This window comes from Pleurodeles waltl, chromosome 3_1, assembly GCF_031143425.1.
Source record: "Pleurodeles waltl isolate 20211129_DDA chromosome 3_1, aPleWal1.hap1.20221129, whole genome shotgun sequence".
Classification (NCBI taxonomy): Eukaryota; Metazoa; Chordata; class Amphibia; order Caudata; family Salamandridae; genus Pleurodeles; species Pleurodeles waltl.
The window spans coordinates 970,146,319-970,167,478 of record NC_090440.1 but is presented as its reverse complement, the minus strand read 5'-3'; the positions used below and the strand labels follow the sequence as shown (position 1 = coordinate 970,167,478).

Here is a 21,160-nt window from a genome sequence, read left to right as displayed (position 1 = left end):
AGAATTAGTGAAAAGTAGTGAGGGCCAAGCTTATACTAAAATGCGAAGTGAAGTCCCCCATTCAAGGGTATGGAGTAGTTAGAGGGGAGCTGGAGGAACTCGGAACCCCAAAAGGTGAGTACCTAAGTGACCCCCAGTGATCAGGAGTGCAAAGGCAAGTATCAGGTTTTCCCAGGGACTAACAAGAGGGCTTAGAAATTGATTGTGCAAGAACAGGACCAGATCAGAGGAACCCGAAGGTGGATTCTGGAAGAAGACCTGGAAAAGAAGGGGACTGAGTCCAGTCCACGATGGTGTCTAGACGGGGCAGGAGCCACTACCCACTCTTCTGTGGATCAAGTTCTGGGTGGACCGGGGACAAAGATCAGATGTGAAGTTCAGGAGCTGCAGAGGAGTCCTTGGAGCAGTGCAGATGATGTCCCACGTCAGTCGCCGGGTTGCAGTCAGTCATTGGTCAGGAGACCCACCAACAAGCCTTGGTAAATGTAAGAGGAGACAAAAGAAGAGTTGCAAGGCTGAGGAGGACCAGCAAAGGTCCAGGGGACTCTACTCTTGGAAGGGGGGTCCGGGCTGACCCTCAGTAGTCGGGAGTGTCAGCAGAAGCGGTCACAGCTCCCAACGGCAGCAGACAGTAAGGCCCAGTCAGCACACCTGGAGGAGTCCCACGTCGCTGGAGCAGCAGAGGAGAGACTGTCCTTGCAAGGATGAAGTGCTGGGCGCCAGGGCTACTCGGATCCTGAAGATCTATTGGATTAGGAAAACAACAATTCTTGGTTGCTGCAAGAGTCGCGGTGCACAGGGGTACTGTCCTGCAAGGAGAGGCAAGGGCTCACCGTCTCCCTAATTGGCCAGAGGACCAAGGGGACCACTCCAGACCACCGCCACCTGTGATGCAGGATCCACGCAGTTACAGAGGAGAGCAGATCCACGCAGCCGGACGTCGATGTAGGTGCCTGCAGATGCAGGGGAGTGACTCCTTCACCACAATGGAGATTCCTTCTTGGTGCAGCGGATGTCTTACCGATCCCAGGGGATGCGCAGCCAGAGAAATGTTGCAGTTGCTGGAAGGAACCGGCAAAACAATGTTGCAAGGCAAGGTCATCTTGTTACCATTATGTAGCTGGACCACTGGCAGTGATCTGTGGCCAGTACACAGGTAAAATGGGCTTCAAGGACCTACCTTAAGGGTGACTTATAGTGATTGTAAAGAAATGGCTCCCTGTTGCAGTTACCCCCCACTTTTTGCCTGATACTGATGCTGACTTGACTGAGAAGAGTGCTGGGACCCTGCTAACCAGGCCCCAGCACCAGTGTTCCTTCACCTAAAATGTACCATTGTATCCACAATTGGCACACCCTGGCATTCAGATAAGTCCCTTGTAACTGGTACTTCTAGTACCAAGGGCCCTGATGCCAAGGAAGGTCTCTAAGGGCTGCAGCATGTCTTATGCCACCCTAGAGACCCCTCACTCAGCACAGACACACTGCTTACAAGCCTGTGTGTGCTAGTGAGAACAAAATGAGTAAGTCGACCTGGCACTCCCCTCAGGGTGCCATGCCAGCCTCTCACTGCCTATGCAGTATAGGTAAGACACCCCTCTAGCAGGCCTTACAGCCCTAAGGCAGGGTGCACTATACCATAGGTGAGGGTACCAGTGCATGAGCACTGTGCCCCTACAGTGTCTAAACAAAACCTTAGACATTGTAAGTGCAGGGTAGCCATAAGAGTATATGGTCTGGGAGTCTGTTTTACACGAACTCCACAGCACCATAATGGCTACACTGAAAACTGGGAAGTTTGGTATCAAACTTCTCAGCACAATAAATGCACACTGATGCCAGTGTACATTTTATTGTAAAATACAGAGAGGGCACCTTAGAGGTGCCCCCTGAAACTTAACCGACTATCTGTGTAGGCTGACTAGTTTTAGCAGCCTGCCACAAACCGAGACATGTTGCTGGCCCCATGGGGAGAGTGCCTTTGTCACTCTGAGGCCAGTAACAAAGCCTGCACTGGGTGGAGATGCTAACACCTCCCCCAGGCAGGAATTGTCACACCTGGCGGTGAGCCTCAAAGGCTCACCTCCTTTGTGCCAACCCAGCAGGACACTCCAGCTAGTGGAGTTGCCCGCCCCCTCCGGCCAGGCCCCACTTTTGGCGGCAAGGCCGGAGAAAATAATGAGAAAAACAAGGAGGAGTCACTGGCCAGTCAGGACAGCCCCTAAGGTGTCCTGAGCTGAAGTGACTCTAACTTTTAGAAATCCTCCATCTTGCAGATGGAGGATTCCCCCAATAGGGATAGGAATGTGACCCCCTCCCCTTGGGAGGAGGCACAAAGAGGGTGTACCCACCCTCAGGGCTAGTAGCCATTGGCTACTAACCCCCCAGACCTAAACACGCCCTTAAATTTAGTATTTAAGGGCTACCCTGAACCCTAGAAAATTAGATTCCTGCAACTACAAGAAGAAGGACTGCCTAGCTGAAACCCCTGCAGCGGAAGACCAGAAGACGACAACTGCCTTGGCTCCAGAAACTCACCGGCCTGTCTCCTGCCTTCCAAAGATCCTGCTCCAGCGACGCCTTCCAAAGGGACCAGCGACCTCGACATCCTCTGAGGACTGCCCCTGCTTCGAAAAGACACGAAACTCCCGAGGACAGCGGACCTGCTCCAAGAAAAGCTGCAACTTTGTTTCCAGCAGCTTTAAAGAACCCTGCAAGCTCCCCGCAAGAAGCGTGAGACTTGCAACACTGCACCCGGCGACCCCGACTCGGCTGGTGGCGATCCAACACCTCAGGAGGGACCCCAGGACTACTCTAAGACTGTGAGTACAAAAACCTGTCCCCCCTGAGCCCCCACAGCGCCGCCTGCAGAGGGAATCCCGAGGCTTCCCCTGACCGCGACTCTTTGAATCCCAAGTCCCGACACCTGGGAGAGACCCTGCACCCGCAGCCCCCAGGACCTGAAGGACCGGACTTTCACTGGAGAAGTGACCCCCAGGAGTCCCTCTCCCTTGCCCAAGTGGAGGTTTCCCCGAGGAACCCCCCCCTTGCCTGCCTGCAGCGCTGAAGAGATCCCGAGATCTCTCATAGACTAACATTGCGAACCCGACGCTTGTTTCTACACTGCACCCGGCCGCCCCCGCGCCGCTGAGGGTGAAATTTCTGTGTGGACTTGTGTCCCCCCCGGTGCCCTACAAAACCCCCCTGGTCTGCCCTCCGAAGACGCGGGTACTTACCTGCAAGCAGACCGGAACCGGGGCACCCCCTTCTCTCCATTCTAGCCTATGTGTTTTGGGCACCACTTTGAACTCTGCACCTGACCGGCCCTGAGCTGCTGGTGTGGTGACTTTGGGGTTGCTCTGAACCCCCAACGGTGGGCTACCTTGGACCAAGAACTGAACCCTGTAAGTGTCTTACTTACCTGGTAAAACTAACAAATACTTACCTCCCCTAGGAACTGTGAAAATTGCACTAAGTGTCCACTTTTAAAACAGCTATTTGTGAATAACTTGAAAAGTATACATGCAATTTTGATGATTTGAAGTTCCTAAAGTACTTACCTGCAATACCTTTCGAATGAGCTATTACATGTAGAATTTGAACCTGTGGTTCTTAAAATAAACTAAGAAAAGATATTTTTCTATATAAAAACCTATTGGCTGGATTTGTCTCTGAGTGTGTGTACCTCATTTATTGTCTATGTGTATGTACAACAAATGCTTAACACTACTCCTTGGATAAGCCTACTGCTCGACCACACTACCACAAAATAGAGCATTAGTATTATCTATTTTTACCACTATTTTACCTCTAAGGGGAACCCTTGGACTCTGTGCATGCTATTCCTTACTTTGAAATAGCACATACAGAGCCAACTTCCTACATTGGTGGCAGCGGTGGGATACAAGACTTTGCATTTGCTGGACTACTCAGCCAATACCTGATCACACGACAAATTCCAAAATTGTCATTAGAAACTGATTTTTGCAATTTGAAAAGTTTTCTAAATTCTTAAAAGACCTGCTAGGGCCTTGTGTTAGATCCTGTTTAGCATTTCTTTTAGAGTTTAAAAGTTTGTAAAAGTTTGAATTAGATTCTAGAACCAGTTGTAGATTCTTAAAAAGTATTCCAACTTTTAGAAGCAAAATGTCTAGCACAGATGTGACTGTGGTGGAACTCGACACCACACCTTACCTCCATCTTAAGATGAGGGAGCTAAGGTCACTCTGTAAAATAAAGAAAATAACAATGGGCCCCAAACCTACCAAAATACAGCTCCAGGAGCTTTTGGCAGAGTTTGAAAAGGCCAACCCCTCTGAGGGTGGCAACTCAGAGGAAGAGGATAGTGACTTGGAGGAAAATTCCCCCCTACCAGTCCTATCTAGGGAGAACAGGGTCCCTCAAACCCTGACTCCAAAAATAATAGTCAGAGATGCTGGTTCCCTCACAGGAGAGACCAACACCTCTGAAATCACTGAGGATAGCCCCAGTGAAGAGGACATCCAGTTAGCCAGGATGGCCAAAAGATTGGCTTTGGAAAAGCAGCTCCTAGCCATAGAAAGGGAAAGAAAAGAGATGGGCCTAGGTCCCATCGATGGTGGCAGCAACTTAAATAGGGTCAGAGATTCTCCTGACATCCTAAAAATCCCCAAAGGGATTGTAACAAAATATGAAGATGGTGATGACATCACCAAATGGTTCACAGCTTTTGAGAGGGCTTGTGTAACCAGAAAAGTAAACAGATCTCACTGGGGTGCTCTCCTTTGGGAAATGTTCACTGGAAAGTGTAGGGATAGACTCCTCACACTCTCTGGAAAAGATGCAGAATCTTATGACCTCATGAAGGGTACCCTGATTGAGGGCTTTGGATTCTCCACTGAGGAGTATAGAATTAGATTCAGGGGGGCTCAAAAATCCTCGAGCCAGACCTGGGTTGATTTTGTAGACTACTCAGTAAAAACACTAGATGGTTGGTTAACTGGAAATGAAGTGTGTGACTATGTTGGGCTTTATAATTTGTTTATGAAAGAACACATTTTAAGTAACTGCTTCAATGAAAAGTTGCATCAGTATCTGGTAGACCTAGGTCCAATTTCTCCCCAAGAATTGGGAAAGAAGGCAGACCACTGGGTCAAGACTAGGGTAACCAAAACTTCCACTGGGGGTGACCAAAAGAAAGGGGTTACAAAAACTCCCCAGGAGAAAGTGGGTGACACTAGAAACAAAGAAAAAGAGTCCTCTGTAGGCCCCCAAAAACCAGAACAGGTGGGTGGGCCCCAAGACACAACCCAAAACAAAGGTGGGTACCAGGGTAAGAACTGGGATGCCACTAAGGCATGGTGCCACAACTGTAAACAGTCTGGGCACCACACCAAGGACACTTCTTGTCCCAAAAACAAACCCCAGAACAAAATTCCAGGGGTAACCAGTGTAGCCATGGGAGATGACTCCTCAGATGAGGAGGTCTTCCTAGCCTTCAACTGGAAACAGGGCCCAACAGGTGAGTTGGAGATTCCAGAGGGAAGTAGACACTTCCACCACCTACTGGTGAATGGAATCCCAACCACTGCCCTGAGAGACACTTGTGCCAGTCACACTATTGTGCATGACAGGCTGGTGCTCTCAAACCAGTACATCCCAGGTGAGACTGCCAGGGTAAGAGTTAGCCTAGACAGGGTCACTAAGAGGCCTGTGGCTTTAGTGCCCATAGAAGTGGGTGGCACTCTTAGCTGGAGAAGGGTAGTAGTCAGTACAGACCTCCCCCTTGATTGTCTCCTTGGAAATGACTACCCAGAGGTTAGTCAGAGCCCAAGAGAGAAACTGGTCCAGTGCCAGTCCTCTCCCAAGGATTCTGGAAGTCCTGCCTCTGCAGTAAATACAAGCAGGCCCCAGAAGAAGAAGAAAAGAAAACAGAGTAGGAAGGGTGGACAACCTTTAGCCAAGGTTACAGCAAGCCAAGGAGATTTTGCTCCAGTAGGGGAGAACTCCAAAAATGGCCCTGATAAAGTCCAACCTGACCCACAAGAAGTCCTGGCTAGTCAGGCAACTGTTAAACCTGAGTGGGTGGCTCCTCAGCTAACAGAAGAAAGAGTGGAAGAAGGGTGTTTACTACAAGATGTGGTAACCCCCCACTCTAATACAGCAGACAGGCAACCTGAACCCAAAGAAGCCTGTAACTTAGCCCCTTCCCTTTTAGGTGAAGAGCTAAAGGTGTGGTTCTGGGCACTGACAGCTGTCAGTGGCCTCTGCTGGGTGTTAGCCTTTATGGCTGCACTATCCTTAGCATGGTGGTCTGACCCCATGCCAAATAGCAAGTTAGGCCCCCTGACCCTATTGGTCATGGTGGGGTTACTCCAGCTCTGGGTAACCTCTCTGGGTAAGCTAGGGGTAACCCTGGCCAAGATAAGGTTAGCAGAGGTGGATACCTCTAAGACCAAAATAGAAAGAATGGGTGGAGACATTGAAGAGGCAGACAAGAGGCAATTCAGACTAGGTCCTATCACTGTGGAAGTAGGTCAGTTCCCCAAAGGGAATGACCTGAACAGAAGGATGTAAGGCAGAGTAGGCCCTGCAACTAACCAGCCTATTTCTCCTACTCTTCCTCGCCTGACAGACTAGGAAGACTCTCCCAGCTTGGGCTGAGTCTCCTGGCCTGTGGGCTGGGGGGGGCTTGTGTAAAGAAATGGCTCCCTGTTGCAGTTACCCCCCACTTTTTGCCTGATACTGATGCTGACTTGACTGAGAAGAGTGCTGGGACCCTGCTAACCAGGCCCCAGCACCAGTGTTCCTTCACCTAAAATGTACCATTGTATCCACAATTGGCACACCCTGGCATTCAGATAAGTCCCTTGTAACTGGTACTTCTAGTACCAAGGGCCCTGATGCCAAGGAAGGTCTCTAAGGGCTGCAGCATGTCTTATGCCACCCTAGAGACCCCTCACTCAGCACAGACACACTGCTTACAAGCCTGTGTGTGCTAGTGAGAACAAAATGAGTAAGTCGACCTGGCACTCCCCTCAGGGTGCCATGCCAGCCTCTCACTGCCTATGCAGTATAGGTAAGACACCCCTCTAGCAGGCCTTACAGCCCTAAGGCAGGGTGCACTATACCATAGGTGAGGGTACCAGTGCATGAGCACTGTGCCCCTACAGTGTCTAAACAAAACCTTAGACATTGTAAGTGCAGGGTAGCCATAAGAGTATATGGTCTGGGAGTCTGTTTTACACGAACTCCACAGCACCATAATGGCTACACTGAAAACTGGGAAGTTTGGTATCAAACTTCTCAGCACAATAAATGCACACTGATGCCAGTGTACATTTTATTGTAAAATACAGAGAGGGCACCTTAGAGGTGCCCCCTGAAACTTAACCGACTATCTGTGTAGGCTGACTAGTTTTAGCAGCCTGCCACAAACCGAGACATGTTGCTGGCCCCATGGGGAGAGTGCCTTTGTCACTCTGAGGCCAGTAACAAAGCCTGCACTGGGTGGAGATGCTAACACCTCCCCCAGGCAGGAATTGTCACACCTGGCGGTGAGCCTCAAAGGCTCACCTCCTTTGTGCCAACCCAGCAGGACACTCCAGCTAGTGGAGTTGCCCGCCCCCTCCGGCCAGGCCCCACTTTTGGCGGCAAGGCCGGAGAAAATAATGAGAAAAACAAGGAGGAGTCACTGGCCAGTCAGGACAGCCCCTAAGGTGTCCTGAGCTGAAGTGACTCTAACTTTTAGAAATCCTCCATCTTGCAGATGGAGGATTCCCCCAATAGGGATAGGAATGTGACCCCCTCCCCTTGGGAGGAGGCACAAAGAGGGTGTACCCACCCTCAGGGCTAGTAGCCATTGGCTACTAACCCCCCAGACCTAAACACGCCCTTAAATTTAGTATTTAAGGGCTACCCTGAACCCTAGAAAATTAGATTCCTGCAACTACAAGAAGAAGGACTGCCTAGCTGAAACCCCTGCAGCGGAAGACCAGAAGACGACAACTGCCTTGGCTCCAGAAACTCACCGGCCTGTCTCCTGCCTTCCAAAGATCCTGCTCCAGCGACGCCTTCCAAAGGGACCAGCGACCTCGACATCCTCTGAGGACTGCCCCTGCTTCGAAAAGACACGAAACTCCCGAGGACAGCGGACCTGCTCCAAGAAAAGCTGCAACTTTGTTTCCAGCAGCTTTAAAGAACCCTGCAAGCTCCCCGCAAGAAGCGTGAGACTTGCAACACTGCACCCGGCGACCCCGACTCGGCTGGTGGCGATCCAACACCTCAGGAGGGACCCCAGGACTACTCTAAGACTGTGAGTACAAAAACCTGTCCCCCCTGAGCCCCCACAGCGCCGCCTGCAGAGGGAATCCCGAGGCTTCCCCTGACCGCGACTCTTTGAATCCCAAGTCCCGACACCTGGGAGAGACCCTGCACCCGCAGCCCCCAGGACCTGAAGGACCGGACTTTCACTGGAGGAGTGACCCCCAGGAGTCCCTCTCCCTTGACCAAGTGGAGGTTTCCCCGAGGAACCCCCCCCTTGCCTGCCTGCAGCGCTGAAGAGATCCCGAGATCTCTCATAGACTAACATTGCGAACCCGACGCTTGTTTCTACACTGCACCCGGCCGCCCCCGCGCCGCTGAGGGTGAAATTTCTGTGTGGACTTGTGTCCCCCCCGGTGCCCTACAAAACCCCCCTGGTCTGCCCTCCGAAGACGCGGGTACTTACCTGCAAGCAGACCGGAACCGGGGCACCCCCTTCTCTCCATTCTAGCCTATGTGTTTTGGGCACCACTTTGAACTCTGCACCTGACCGGCCCTGAGCTGCTGGTGTGGTGACTTTGGGGTTGCTCTGAACCCCCAACGGTGGGCTACCTTGGACCAAGAACTGAACCCTGTAAGTGTCTTACTTACCTGGTAAAACTAACAAATACTTACCTCCCCTAGGAACTGTGAAAATTGCACTAAGTGTCCACTTTTAAAACAGCTATTTGTGAATAACTTGAAAAGTATACATGCAATTTTGATGATTTGAAGTTCCTAAAGTACTTACCTGCAATACCTTTCGAATGAGCTATTACATGTAGAATTTGAACCTGTGGTTCTTAAAATAAACTAAGAAAAGATATTTTTCTATATAAAAACCTATTGGCTGGATTTGTCTCTGAGTGTGTGTACCTCATTTATTGTCTATGTGTATGTACAACAAATGCTTAACACTACTCCTTGGATAAGCCTACTGCTCGACCACACTACCACAAAATAGAGCATTAGTATTATCTATTTTTACCACTATTTTACCTCTAAGGGGAACCCTTGGACTCTGTGCATGCTATTCCTTACTTTGAAATAGCACATACAGAGCCAACTTCCTACAGTGATCTGTTGTAGTTACCTGTGGTGGTGACCTGTGGTGAAATGGTGCATGCATCTTTTCACGCAGGCTGCAACGGCAGGTCTGCAGACACATTTTGCATGGCCTCCCATGGGTGGCATAATACATGAAGCAGCCCATGGGGGACCCCTGTGCCCCAAAGCCCTGGGTACCATACAATAGGGACTTAAGGGGACACCAGTATGCCAATTGTGGAGTGCACAAAGGTCCAAGGTAATCAAAGTCGGAGGGAGACAGCACTTTCACTGGGGTCCTGGTTAGCAGGATCCCAGTGAAAACAGACTAAGCACACTCATAGCAGACAAAAAGGGAGGGTAACCACGCCAAAAAGAGGGTACTTTCCTACAGTACAAAATTTACCATGTCTCTATCTGCTAAATGGTGTCTATTGAGCATGTGGGAAGCAACTGACCTAAACAGGATGGCTCAGACCTGGATGACATTGGGTGTGGTGGTAGCTTAACAGGAACTGCCATGAAACAACGAGAGGACTTCAGACTGCCAAACCCAGAAGTTGGACAGTACCACTGTATCCGTGCCACCTAGCCACAGATGAAGTGAGGCAACTGTAATAGCGTGGTCCCCAGTCCCTCTAGAGATGAAGTCCATCAACGGTCTCCCCACTGCAACCTTCACAGAGACACATGCAGCCTCTGAGTAGCCCCGCCACACCTCTTTACCACAACCGCCTCCAGTGACGGAGACCCAATGGTCCAATGCACCTCTGCAATAGTCTGCACCAGACCAAGGAGAATAGGACCACAGGCATCACTACGTCCCCGAGCAACACAAGAACTGAACTCAATCCAGTCCCTACCTGCAGCACCTTTTTGACAGTACCAATCCCCAACAACTTCAAATGAGCACCGGATGCTGAACTGCTCCACTGCACCCGGCTGCCCCAGTGCCGCTCGAGGTGACCTGTTTGTGTGACCTAGAACCCTAATACATATTCACCTTAAGTACAGAAGACTGGTTCCGTAAGTTGCTGTGGAGTAACTGTTTGCCGTATATGTTTTCTCTCTCTCCCACAGGGTAACACTGCAGCTTCAGAAAACTGCACTGTCAACTTTTCAAAACTGTAACGATTTCTCTGGCAAAACAAACTTACTGGTTGTATAGATTCTGGTGCCTAAATATAAATAAAGAAACCTGTTTTTTTAAAATAAAATCGGTATGGATCTCCCTATTGAGCCTTATTGATCAACTAATCCTGCTGTACCATATTGACTGCGTAACCCTAACACACTAGGCTGCGCCCTGGAGGGCGGCTTTCTTTTGTGTGATCTCAGTATGAGGGACTGGTGTTTTACAGAGATTGTGGTCAGCTCATGGCAGTTTCAAGTGGAATGAAAAAGGTGGGAAAGGGGTCACTAAACAGAAGGTGGCCAAAGAAGGGCAACTAGATACCCCCTCCAAGAGGGACGGCATACGTGATTAAGATGTAGCTTAACACGTGAACTAGCTTCCTGAGCATCAGGTGCCACCTGACCAGTATTTTAGGGCCTGGCTGAGTTTTATAGTTTTACATTTAGACATGTCACAACAACGAATATATGCATAAACCAGACCAGGTCTATTGGCTTTGCCAGTCCTTATTAGCAGTATTAGATTAACAATAACCATATTGGTGTGGTGAATATTTAGAATTGAAAATGTTTCAGAGCTGCAAATAAGGGGCTGTTAAGTACATACCGACGATTTTCCATTTCATTTGAAATAAACAGATTAGTGACTCTTGCCTTTCTAGCCGCTGTGCCGCCGTGTATTGTGTGACAAATTTCCCTGATTACTCAGCCTTCTTTGCTGGTGGTTGAAAAACTGTTTGTATTGTACACTTCTACACATACAGATTTAGGTGAACACAAATAAACGCGGAAGAACTAGATGCATCTCTAGTCTCTGCTGAGATGGACGGAGGTTTTCTTGTCGCGGGAGTGTACACTCTGCTGGTTTTGGTAGGCAGAGGACAAGGAGCTCTAAAACTTGCCCCCGGTTTTGTCACCTTTAGCCCCTCAGACTAACCCCCTCTCCCCCGAGGGCCCAGGTTTGAGTCACTGCGTCAGCTCAACATCATCACCTAATCTCCCTGTGCATACAAAAAAATTAATATGACCTTAAGTAATGTACCTGGTACTCATGCAAAGCCTCAGTAAAGCCTTTAAAGTTAAAACAGGTAATTGAATAAACAAGCGGACCTCTGCCTTCACTCCCACCACTGGAGACCGCAGGCAGGCACACCCGGCTCCACGAAGAGAAAACTTGACCAAGATAACAACCTGATTTACAACCTTGCTGACAGCAGGAATGCTCTGCAGGAAACAAAAAAAAATCCCTAACAGAAGAGATAAACAGGACAAAGTGTAATTACACAGTAGTTGGTCCCTGCTTCAAAAGAGAAAAAGGAGGGGCAGAGATGACTGACCACTAGCAAGGAAGAATTTTTTAATGACACTGAAATGAGCAAAATTCAATGGCACTAAGCTCAAAGTAAGTACACTAAAAGTATACAAGACGCTGTGCGCTTATGCTCAACCTAAAAATTATGTACCTGAAGAGCACCCTGGGGAAAATACTTAAACAGAGAAGCACCCTAAACCAGCTCTGAAGTACGAGACATGCGATCCATACCCAGTCTGGAAAATGTACATAGAAGTGTAGTTCAAACACGCCCACTGTGTTCCAGTCACAAGTTCATGTTGACCAAGGAAGGGAGTGACCTACAGAGCACTTTAATAGCTTGTGTTACCAACACAAGGGTTCTGCATATTAGTCAGTCTCCCAGGGATGAGGGACATCACCTAAATTCAGCACTTTTTGCAGCAGGAGCAAAGGGTCTGTCTTGCATATAGAGGTATGCTCGTTGAAAGAGGAAAGTAGTGAGCCTGGCCTTGCAACAAGAGACTGTAAAGGAGTAGAAGCACAGCATTTTACAACTGTGTAGAGCATAGAGAAGGCAGATGCCAGAGAGTGAAGCCATCGGCGATCTGAATCTCAAGGGAGCCCCCGATCTCTTGGTCAGTTCTAAGGAGACTTATCCAAGCAGGCTTGGTCTTTCAACCATGAAAATGCACAACCTACTCTGCACCTTGTCGTGGGTCTGACTGTCTTGAAAGGCCATGCTGGCACCATTCAGCGGAGAATCTGACTGCCGGAAGATGCCTTCTGCCAGTAGGGCCATGTTGGACTTCATCCAACAAAATCGACAAAGTGGGCAGACTGCATTTGGCTTATCACCCAAACTCTGACAACCACCATGCAGACATCACAAGGCTTTCCCTAAAACCGGAGCGCACAGACTGAGAAGTACTCTTAGGAAGACAACAGCACAGAGTTGCTACCCAAGTCAGCTAAAGGTGAGTGTGACACTTATGTGGGTGACTGTGATAACGTACACCTGTGAATAATTTGTGCCACTGCCAACATATACCGAGCAGTGTAGTGCCTAGATTCACCCAGGTCAGGAGGAGAACATTAGTGAGTGTAACACTACCTGAAGAACAAACAGGATTCAACACTATTTCATTAACATAATTGGATTGTGTGTTTTTTTAAATTTATTTTGTTGTGTAATTATTTGGTTTTACAAGAAAGAAGCAGTGGAACTGGGCTGGACATTATATTGCTGTGTCTGCTGTTGACTTAAGTTCTGAGTTCTTGCTGAACACACTACTGAGGGCATGATTATGACCTTGGCGGATAGGATACTTCGTCACAAACGTGAGGGATATCCCGCCCGCTGTTTTACAAGTTCCATAGGATATAATGGAACTTTTAATCCGGCGAATGGGATATCCGTCACGTTTGTGACAGAGTATACCATCTGCCAAGGTCACAATCAGGCCCTAGGAGTCATGTGCAGAGGATGTTGTACATGGTGCAGTTTGCACAGTCATAGTAGGACAAACCCCAGGACACCAGTGGGATCCGATCTCAGCCACTACAGTTGAGCCCAGAATCCCCAGTCTCCCCTTACGGTAGGTAGCACTAGCACAGTGAAGTGTGTATTGGCTGCACCAGGATGACATCACTGATCCTAAATCAGTAATCTAGGAAAGACAAAGGGGTATGACTGGCCTAGAAACACACACACCCACCCCAAAGTGGGTGTGACATGGTCTGATGTGTCCAACCAACACTGCCAACTGCTTTCAAATCTGTATGCCAGAGAGAGATGGCACACATTTTTTATTTTATTTTCTGTGGTGAGCAGACCTACTGCTCAAGCTCCAGAAAATTGGACTGGGTCTGGTTTTCCAAATGTACCATCAATTTTGAAGTTGGAATCATGTTATTTATCTATAACATGCAACTGATTCAAGGTCATCACTCCATACGATGGTGCATTTATACCTCTATGATGTGTTTGAACTCTACTGGAGTACTTGCATTATCCAGCTCTTCTGTAATTTTTCTAGTTTTACTATAAACTAGTATTGATCAATTTCACCCTATTTATTGAATAATCAGTCTGATTTTTTTATTTATGTTTTTTTTTTTTTAACAAAAAGAACAGGTTACTTCGCTTCGGTAACGCTTTTTCTGGTGGATACAATAGCTACCTGTGGATTCCTCACCTTATGAATTCGTCCTTGGACCAGCATCCGACAGAAAGTCTTCTTCCTAGCTGTCTACGTCGACGAGGACGTCATAATGGCACGGCTCCACGTGACTCCGTCTGACGTCACCGTGCCAATAAGAGGTCCTCGTCGGCGTGCTGACGTCCGTTTCACCCCATTTTTTTACGCGCCTTTGAGGCGAACAGGTGAGAACCGACCCATAAAAAACTTAAAAAATACATATACACAAGAACACTTCCCATAATTGCATATATTCACATGAAATATAAATATCAAATTATACACTGTAGGAAGTTGGCTCTGTATGCACTATTTCAGAGTAAGGAATAGTAAACACAGAGTCCAAGAGTTCCCCTTAGAGGTAAGATAGTGGCAAAAAGAGATAATTCCAATGCTCTATTTTGTGGTAGTGTGGTCGAGCAGTAGGCTTATCAGAGGGTAGTGTTAAGCATTTGTTGTACACACACAGGCAAGAAATGAGGAACACACACAAAGACAATTCCAGGCCAATAGGTTTTTGTATAGAAAAATATATTTTCTTAGTTTATTTTAAGAACCAAAGGTTCAAGATTTACAAACAATACTTTAAATGAAAGGTATTTCACTTAGGAACTTTGAATTAGCAAAATAGCATATACAGTTTTCACACAAATGGCAATAAGCTATTTTAAAACTAGACAGTGCAATTTTCAACAGTTCCTGGGGGAGGTAAGTGTTTGTTAGTTTTGCAGGTAAGTAAACTACCTACAGGGTCCAAAGTTGGGTCCAAGGTAGCCCACCGTTGGGGGTTAAGAGCTTCTTTGTTGCAAAGTTGCAGTCTTTGGGGAACAGAGCCGCTGTCCTCGGGAATTTTTGGTCCTTTTAGATGCAGGGTAGTCCTCTGAGGCTTCAGAGGTTGCTGGACCCTGGGAAGGCGTCGCTGGAGAAGTGTCTTTAGAAGTGGGGAGACCGGCCAGTAGAGCTGGGGCCAAAGCAGTTGGTGTCTCCGTCTTCTCTGCAGGGTTTTTCAGCTCAGCAGTCCTCTTCTTCTTAGGTTGCAGGAATCTATCTTGCTAGGTTCTGGGAGCCCCTAAATACTCAATTTAGGGGTGTGTTTAGGTCTGGGGGTTAGTAGCCAATGGCTACTAGCCCGGAGGGTGGCTACACCCTCTTTGTCTCTCCTCCCTGAGGGGAGGGGGGCACATCCCTATCCCTATTGAGGGAAATCCCAATCTGCAAGATGGAGGATTTCTAAAAGTTAGAGTCACCTCAGCTCAGGTTGCCTTAGGGGCTGTCCTGACTGGCCAGTGACTCCTCCTTGTTTTTCTCATTATCTCCTCCGGCCTTGCCACCAAAAGTGGGGCGGTGGCCGGAGGGGACGGGCAACTCCACTAGCTGGAGTGCCCTGTGGTGCTGTAACAAAGGGGGTGAGCCTTTGAGGCTCATCGCCAGGTGTTACAGTTCCTGCAGGGGGAGGTGAGAAGCACCTCCACCCAGTGCAGGCTTTGTTACTAGCCACAGAATGACAAAGGCACTCTCCCCATGTGGCCAGCAACATGTCTGGTGTGTGGCAGGCTGCTAAAACTAGTCAGCCTACACGGGTAGTCGGTTAAGGTTTCAGGGGGCACCTCTAAGGTGCCCTCTGGGGTGTATGTTACCATAAAATGTACACTGGTATCAGTGTGCATTTATTGTGCGGAGAAGTTTGATACCAAACTTCACAGTTTTCAGTGTAGCCACTATGGTGCTGTGGAGTTCGTACATGACAGACTCCCAGACCATATACTCTTATGGCTACCGTGCACTTACAATGTCTAAGGTTTTGCTTAGACACTGTAGGGGCATAGTGCTCATGCACTTATGCCCTCACCTATGGTATAGTGCACCCTGCCTTAGGGCTGTAAGGCCTGCTGGAGGGGTGACTTTTCTATACCTATAGGCAGTGTGAGGTTGGCATGGCACCCTGAGGGGAGTGCCATGTCGACAGTCTTTTTATCCCCACTAGCACACACAAGCTGGCAAGCAGTGTGTCTGTGCTGAGTGAGGGGTCCCCAGGGTGGCATAAGACATGCTGCAGCCCTTGGAGACCTTTCCTGGCATCAGGGCCCTTGGTACCAGGGGTACCAGTTACAAGGGACTTACCTGCATGCCAGGGTGCGCCAATTGTGGAAACAAAGGTAAAGGTTAGGGAAAGAACACTGGTGCTGGGGCCTGGTTAGCAGGCCTCAGCACACTTTCAAATCATAACTTGGCATCAGCAAAGGCAAAAAGTCAGGGGGTAACCATGCCAAGGAGGCATTTCCTTACACCAATCTATAATTACATACAGAATCACAGCAAGTGCAAAGTTGGTAAATGGCCCTACAAGGCCTTATTTTAAAGTTGTGTAAATATTAGATGGTCCCTCTCAAAGCCCCCTACCCTGAGTGAGGGTATAAATTACCAACGTTATTCACAGAAAAAGCAGAAAGAAAATGTCAGAATGTGCAGCTGTTCAACTTCTAGGCTTAGTAAGCCAAGTTCTCCTCTCAATATGGATAGTCCCAAGGTAGTCAACAAAATAGATTCAATGCGAACCAACAAGTTTACCTTTGAATTCAAAAGAAACCATCAGATTCCCTGTTCAGCACAATTAGTCTTCATATTCAACATATTAACCGATGAACAGCCATATGATTTTATCTTTTTGCAAGATAAGAGAGGAGCTTTCCCCACTTGATACACATTTTATGCAATTCTCCTTTCAGAGGAGGAGCAAATTCAGTCTCTCTTCAAAGAGCCTGGGTAAGTCTTGTTCTGATTATTACTCTCTGCTCTTCCATGTCAAGCAAGTTCACAATTTGGAAATATTCATACATCAACTAAGTCAACATTTAAACTGCACCAATCACCCATTCTTAACCTAAAGGTTAAATATTTTTGAATGGTAAATACCAATGACAGGATGGACTTTGGGTGAGATCACATCAAATTAAGTAGCTGCTATTTGCCCCTCAAAACGCAACGCTTTGCCGGTAGTTACTAATGAAACATTGAGCAGATTGTTTACACAGGCTATGAAGAAGGGGCTGTGTGAGAAGAAGAACAATGCCTCGAGGGAGACAATATGGGCTCAGCACTGCAGTAACAGATTGGTTTAGTCACTCAGACAAACAATACCTGCGATAAGAGCTAGGGCAGTAAGTGCTAGAGCAGTTCCATTCATGAGGAAAATACTCCAGATATTTATTGAAGAGAAACCTAAGCAACACAAGAACCCAAGTCAAATCACAACCTCTTTCTGTGAGCATGATTATAAGCACCTTCCTTTAGCCCTGGAACAAGGATAAACCAGCTCCCTGCAGAAAAATGGGTTACAGGCCTTATTTTCCACATTCCTGAGCTTAAACAGACTTAACCTTTAACTGGGTTTAACTACGGACTGAGTAAATGTGGGTTGCTTAGCACTGTATCATTTCAGCAAGCTGAACTCACTTTGACCAAGGCCCAGAATCTGGAAAAGATAACACATAAAAACACACAAGCGCAGTTTCACAAGTAAGCCGGGTAGAGATGACATGTTAAGACAGGCATGTGGGAACTACACAAGCATATAAAACATAATTGGGTCAATGCTGATCCTAGGATATCAAACTGGAGAATAAATACAGCACCCGATACCCTCCGGGATGAGAAGTTGTGCTTTACAAGTCCCTTAATTGATTGAGTGACAGTAAAGGAACTGATGAGGAGAGGTCGTTTGGAGGAAGGTACTTAGAAAAATACCGCACTACACAGCCCAGTACTAACCCCTCACACTTTGCTCTCCCCTTTATCTGCCTTAACAACTTCCCTTTTCCTCAGTTATAAATTCAACACGGTCATCTTACAGGTCAGAACAAATGGTTGCATTCCCTTTAAATCAATGCTACTGCAAAAAAGTATCTCACACTTATGATTTTATTTCCCTACACACCCACTTGCTGACTACATTGGCACCTTTTGGGTCTGTTTCTGGTGGTCTTCTTGGGTGGGCAGGTCTGCCAGGTATCGCTCCAGTGTCTCGATTCTCTGCTGCTTCTCACGGTTCTGCTCATTTTCCTTCTGGCATTTCTTCTTCAAGTTGTTAATGTGTTTGTCTCTTCCCTTCACCTGTAATAAATTAAAAGGGCTTTCTTAGCGTAAGGTTCCTTCTGCTCTGTAACTCACGGGGCCTTTATCCAGACTTGTGGGAGTCATATAGATGTCATCCCTCTCAGTCAAATGCCCATGCCTTCTGTAAAAGGTACAGAATTCCGGGCAGACTCCCATCTACCTTCCAAACTCCATTCTACTACGTTGTCTCATGCTGTGTGCTTAACTGTTTCTAAGACCAGGTATGATGGATGCCGCCCCTCCACCCCTGCCCTTCCATCCCTCTTTTGTGAAGGAGTCGGTGCCTAAAGATATATAGTTCCATACAATTCCGTTTTAATCCTGAGCGTCCCACTCGCAAGGGTGCATTGTGCACAATATTTTTCCAGTTTCAGGGCAAGATCTACATTCCAAAGCACTTAACCTGTACAGCCCCCCCCAAAAAAATTCAAAGATACGTTTCATACCCGCTCTTCTTGCTTCTTTAGCTCCTGTTCATGCTTGTGGGTGGCGGCCTGAAGGGAATCATTGAATGATTTGCTATTTGCCTCTACTGCAGCCAGCTTCTGCTCCAGCTCCACCTTCTCCTTCTTGAAAGATTCATACTGCTCAGCAAACTGTGCTCTCAGAAATGTGTTCTCTCGCTGCATTTCCTGAAAACACACAAGCACACAATGAGATACATTAGGCTTTGCAATCAGAGTATTACCCAGCAGGCCAATATCAAATACTACTACTTCATATGTCATGAAAGTGCAAGACAAGACATTTTCAAGCTAGGGTACCAGCTTGTAAACAGTTCCTGCAGAAGGTCGTGCACTACTGGGTTAATTTTATTGTGGCAATGTAGATTAGCCTCACTTGTTTGATTTATACACGGAGCATGGACCAAAGGAATGAAGAAAACAGGGAAACTAAGTCACCTCGCTCTAGCTAGAACAGCAGGGATCTGCATGAAAAGAGAAGGATCTGAATTGGTAAGTAGAACTACCAGAATTTTCTGTAAATCAATTTCCAGTAAAGGCATTCATCCTCTGTAAGCTGCTGTCACAGTACTAGTAACTTGCATCAACATCTATGCTGCAAATGGCTTCATTGTCCTTTTAACATATAAAAACGACTCCAGCGTGATCCTAAACATCCTTGTGATCTTTTTGCTACACTGGAGAATGCCAAAGTTACACAAGCAGGTGGGTGGTTGTAGGAAGTTGGCTCTGTATGCACTATTTCAAAGTAAGGAATAGTATGCACAGAGTCCAAGGGTTCCCCTTAGAGGGGAGATAGTGGCAAAAAGAGATAATTCTAATGCTCTATTTTGTGGTAGTGTGGTCGAGCAGTGGGCTTATCAGAGGAGTAGTGTTAAGCATTTGTTGTGTACACACAAGCAATAAATGAGGAACACACACTCAGAGACAATTCCAGGCCAATAGGTTTTTGTATAGAAAAATATATTTTCTTAATTTATTTTAAGAACCACAGGTTCAAGATTTACAAACAATACTTTAAATGAAAGGAACTTCACTTAGGAACTTTGAATTAGCAAAATAGCATATACAGTTTTCACACAAATGACATAGCTATTTTAAAACTAGACAGTGCAATTTTCAACAGTTCCTGGGGGAGGTAAGTGTTTGTTAGTTTTGCAGGCAAGTAAACCACCTACAGGGTTCAAAGTTGGGTCCAAGGTAGCCCACCGTTGGGGGTTCAGGGCAACCCCAAAGTTACCACACCAGCAGCTCAGGGCCGGTCAGGTGCAGAGGTCAAAGTGCAGCCCAAAATGCATAGGCTTCAATGGTGAAGGGGGTGCCCCGATTCCAGTCTGCCAGCAGGTAAGTACCCGTGTCTTCGGAGGTCAGACCAGGGGGGGTTTTGTAGGGCACCGGGGGGGGAGGGGTGGCAGGGGGGGGACACAAGTCAGCACAGAAAGTACACCCTCAGTGGCACGCGGGCGGCCGGGTGCAGTGTGCAAACAAGCGTCGGGTTTGCAATAGAAATCAATGGGAGACCAAGGGGTCTCTTCAGGGATGCAGGCAGGCAAGGGGGGTGCTCCTCGGGGTAGCCACCAACTGGGCAAGGGAGAGGGCCACCTGGGGGTCGCTCCTGCACTGGAGGTCGGATCCTTCCGGTCCTAGGGGATGCGGGTGCTGAGTCTTTACCAGGCGTCGGGTCTTTGAAGCAGGCAGTCGCGGTCAGGGGGAGCCTCGGGATTCCCTCTGCAGGCATCGCTGTGGGTGCTCAGGGGGGTCAACTGGCTACGCACGGTCTCGTGGTCGCCAGGGAGTCCTCCCTGTGGTGTTTCTTCTCCAGAAGTCGAGCCGGGGGCTTCGGGTGCAGAGTGCAAAGTCTCACGCTTCCGGCGGGAAACATGTGTTGTTTCAAAGTTGCTTCTTTGTTGCAAAGTTGCAGTCTTTTGGGAACAGAGCCGCTGTCCTCAGGAGTTCTTGGTCCTTCTAGATGCAGGGTAGTCCTCAGAGGCTTCAGAGGTTGCTGGACCCTGTGGAACGCGTCGCTGGAGCAGCGTCTTTAGAAGTGGGGAGACAAGCCGGTAGAGCTGGGGCCAAAGCAGTTGGTGTCTCCATCTTCTCTGCAGGTTTTCAGCTCAGCAGTCCTCTTCTTCTTAGGTTGCAGGAATCTAGTTTCCTAGGTTCTGGGAGACCCTAAAAACTGAATTTAGGGGTGTGTTTAGGTCTGGGAGGGCAGTAGCCAATGGCTACTGTCCTTGAGGGTGGCTACACCCTCTTTGTGCCTCCTCCCTGAGGGGAGGGGAGCACATCCCTATCCCTATAGGGGGAATCCTCCATCCGCAAGATGGAGGATTTCTAAATGTCAGAGTCACCTCAGCTCAGGACACCTTAGGGGCTGTCCTGACTGGCCAGTGACTCCTCCTTGTTTTTCTCATTATCTCCCCTGGACTTGCTGCCAAAAGTGGGGGCTGTGTCCAGGGGGCGGGCATCTCCACTAGCTGGAGTGCCCTGGGGCATTGTAACACGAAGCCTGAGCCTTTGAGGCTCACTGCTAGGTGTAACAGTTCCTGCAGGGGGGAGGTGTGAAGCACCTCCACCCAGAGCAGGCTTTTGTTTGTCCTTAGAGAGCACAAAGGCCCTCAACCACATGG

General features: G+C 48.1%; 1 protein-coding gene across 1 annotated transcript in view; it reads right to left on the bottom strand.

Annotated features, from left to right (window-relative positions):
• Positions 1-21,160, bottom strand: part of CEP85 (centrosomal protein 85) — a 304,191-nt gene that overhangs the window by 161,995 nt on the left and 121,036 nt on the right. Inside the window, exons 6-7 of the mRNA XM_069224028.1 lie at positions 18,513-18,698; positions 17,911-18,063 (exon numbers count right to left, since the gene is read on the bottom strand). Of these exons, the coding sequence (XP_069080129.1) occupies positions 17,911-18,063; positions 18,513-18,698 (339 nt within the window). The remainder of the gene's footprint in view (positions 1-17,910; positions 18,064-18,512; positions 18,699-21,160) is intronic.